The sequence below is a fragment of the Phytophthora parasitica genome, assembly GCF_000247585.1.
Source record: "Phytophthora parasitica INRA-310 unplaced genomic scaffold supercont2.41, whole genome shotgun sequence".
Taxonomy (NCBI): Eukaryota; Oomycota; class Peronosporomycetes; order Peronosporales; family Peronosporaceae; genus Phytophthora; species Phytophthora nicotianae.
The window spans coordinates 57,463-59,585 of record NW_008649027.1 but is presented as its reverse complement, the minus strand read 5'-3'; the positions used below and the strand labels follow the sequence as shown (position 1 = coordinate 59,585).

The window sequence follows — 2,123 nt, the reverse complement described above, 5'->3', positions numbered from 1 at the left end:
AGTCAAGGCAACAAGCGGAACAGACGAAGCCTCGTCAAAGTTGAGATTGCTGGGTTTTATCGCCACAAACTGCTCGTCCACGGCACAGTACTCGCCAAGCGTGCCGAACGCACTGAACGGCGTCCTGGTGTAGACTGCATCACCGACTTTCAGCCGCTTGACGTCCTCACCTACTTCGACAATCTCGCCAGCCGCGTCGAACCCGATGCCGAACGGCTCGGCCGTAGAGGGGGCCTTGCTCAAGAACAACTGGCCCACCGCTTCTAGAAGCATGTAGTCGATGGGGTTCACCGAAGCGCTGTGAACTTTGATACGGACTTGATCCGCGCCGAGTTCCTTCTGAGGCACATTGTTTTGGATCTTCAACTCATTGTCGAGCAGGCCATAGTTCTCGTACTGGTATGCGCGGAAGGTTTGTGGAAACGCCATCGTTCTGAGGTATTTGTGGTCTTGCTTGCGAAATGCAAAATGATCCTCGGCGACATACCTGCTGCTTCGAAGCCGGAGATCCGTTAACACTGTAGTTTTGCGGAGAGCTCCACGTAAAAGTTAAGTAAGACTCTGTGCAGTAAATCTCAGCACTGAGCACTCCATAAACCGCATTGTTGACGGAGAAAGCTTTACTAATCTCATAATCTTCAGCATTTTGTCCAATCAGTGTCGTTTGTCCATGAAACGACGCAACTATCGCAATTGACCATGTCGGATGTGGATCCGGACGATGTCTACGCCAGTGACGAATACGAGCCCGAGTCACCTGCGCGCGCCCAGCAGTCCCCATCACACTCGCAGTCGGGCTCTCCCCATGCAGCCCCGCAACTGACGCTCCGATTTGACGCGAATCTTCCGGACGACGATGAGAGTGAATCCGGAGTCGTCACGCCGTTACTCAATAAGAAATCCAAGCACAGTCGATCATCTCGCGAGTTTAACACTGTTAGTGGCCGCCACTTAATGGACAATACCCCATGGACGTACACCGTCTCGGCGTTCCAAGTCCGTTTGCTGCGAATTCCAGTGACCGAGTCTGCAGCGATCCGGGAGCTGCGGGTGTTTGCGACGATTGACAAACAGGCGGCTCAATCCCGAGGATCGAGGTGGAAGCAAGAACTTCAGCCAGTAGGAAGATCACCTCTGCGACTGAATAGGAAACGTGGAAATCGACGTAAGTCGCTGAGGAGGGTGGAGCCGTATCGACGCAGTGGCCTCATTGAAGAGGCCAAGTGGATGCGTGGTGACGGGAAACTGCGATGGACATTTCCTATGGAGAAATTTCGTCGTTTGAAGGCCTATACTCCGAGGATTAAGGCGTTCGTATATGGGATTGGAGAGGCCGGAGTGGTGAATCCTTCCCGAGCTCAGATGGAGAATCTCCCTCGTCAAGAGAAAGAAGGAGAGATTTTGAGCTTCGGGTGGTTCTTTCTCGATCTGAGGTTCGCTACTTGCTGTTTTATTGACATTTGAATGATTTACTAACTACAAAATTTACACTGTGCGCTCTTTGAAGGACCCCAGACCTTCCAGAGCGGTGGCTAAAGCTGCAAAATTCTCCTTTTGGCGGGGAGATTTTGATCTCCAGTATCTTCATGCCGGTAGAGCTGTCAGACGCACAATCCGTTAAGCACTCAGTGGCGCGGCCTGAAGATAGAGGGTTGTCTAATGTGCGAGCAGAGTCACAAACAGTGAGAGTCAACAAAGCGGAAGCAGTACCAACTGTGGTATCAGGTAAAAGTGGCGAGTATTTGCAGATTGGAGATGGAAGTGGTCAAGACATTTTTGTGCTGTCCGTCTTCATCCAGGCAGCGTTCAACCTTTTGAACGTGGTGGAATCTTCAATGGGTGAGAACAGACAGGAATTGGAGCAGACCGGATTCTGGCTCAGCTACTCTCTGTTTGACGTTGTAGTCCAGACGGATATTTTCCATAACCTTAATGTTGCCGAGTTTTCACCCATTCGCGATAGTTTCCGTGTGAAGACTAGCTTGACGGATCTAGCACTCTGTCTCAAAGCTTTGGGGAATCTCTCGGTGTTTATGTGTACGGAAAATCGGGTTCTTGCAGGAGTGGAAATCCCGTTGCAATTACTCTTGTCAAAGGGACTTTTTGGAGAAGGAAGGAACAAA

At 50.8% G+C, this 2,123-nt stretch overlaps 2 protein-coding genes across 2 annotated transcripts; one reads left to right on the top strand and one right to left on the bottom strand.

The window, feature by feature from the left end:
- Positions 1 to 56: 56 nt before the first annotated feature.
- On the bottom strand, positions 57 to 429 carry PPTG_14703 (hypothetical protein; the record flags this gene model as incomplete). The annotated part of the gene is made up of 2 exons (XM_008911201.1): positions 57 to 112; positions 144 to 429. 2 exons carry the CDS (start codon positions 427 to 429, stop codon positions 57 to 59), a joined length of 342 nt encoding a protein of 113 aa, XP_008909449.1.
- Positions 430 to 699: 270 nt separating this feature from the next.
- PPTG_23523 (hypothetical protein) lies at positions 700 to 1,927 on the top strand (the record flags this gene model as incomplete). The annotated part of the gene is made up of 3 exons (XM_008911200.1): positions 700 to 1,433; positions 1,508 to 1,839; positions 1,911 to 1,927. The coding sequence occupies 3 exons, from the start codon at positions 700 to 702 to the stop codon at positions 1,925 to 1,927; spliced, it is 1,083 nt and encodes a 360-aa protein (XP_008909448.1).
- Between the last annotated feature and the right edge of the window lie 196 nt (positions 1,928 to 2,123).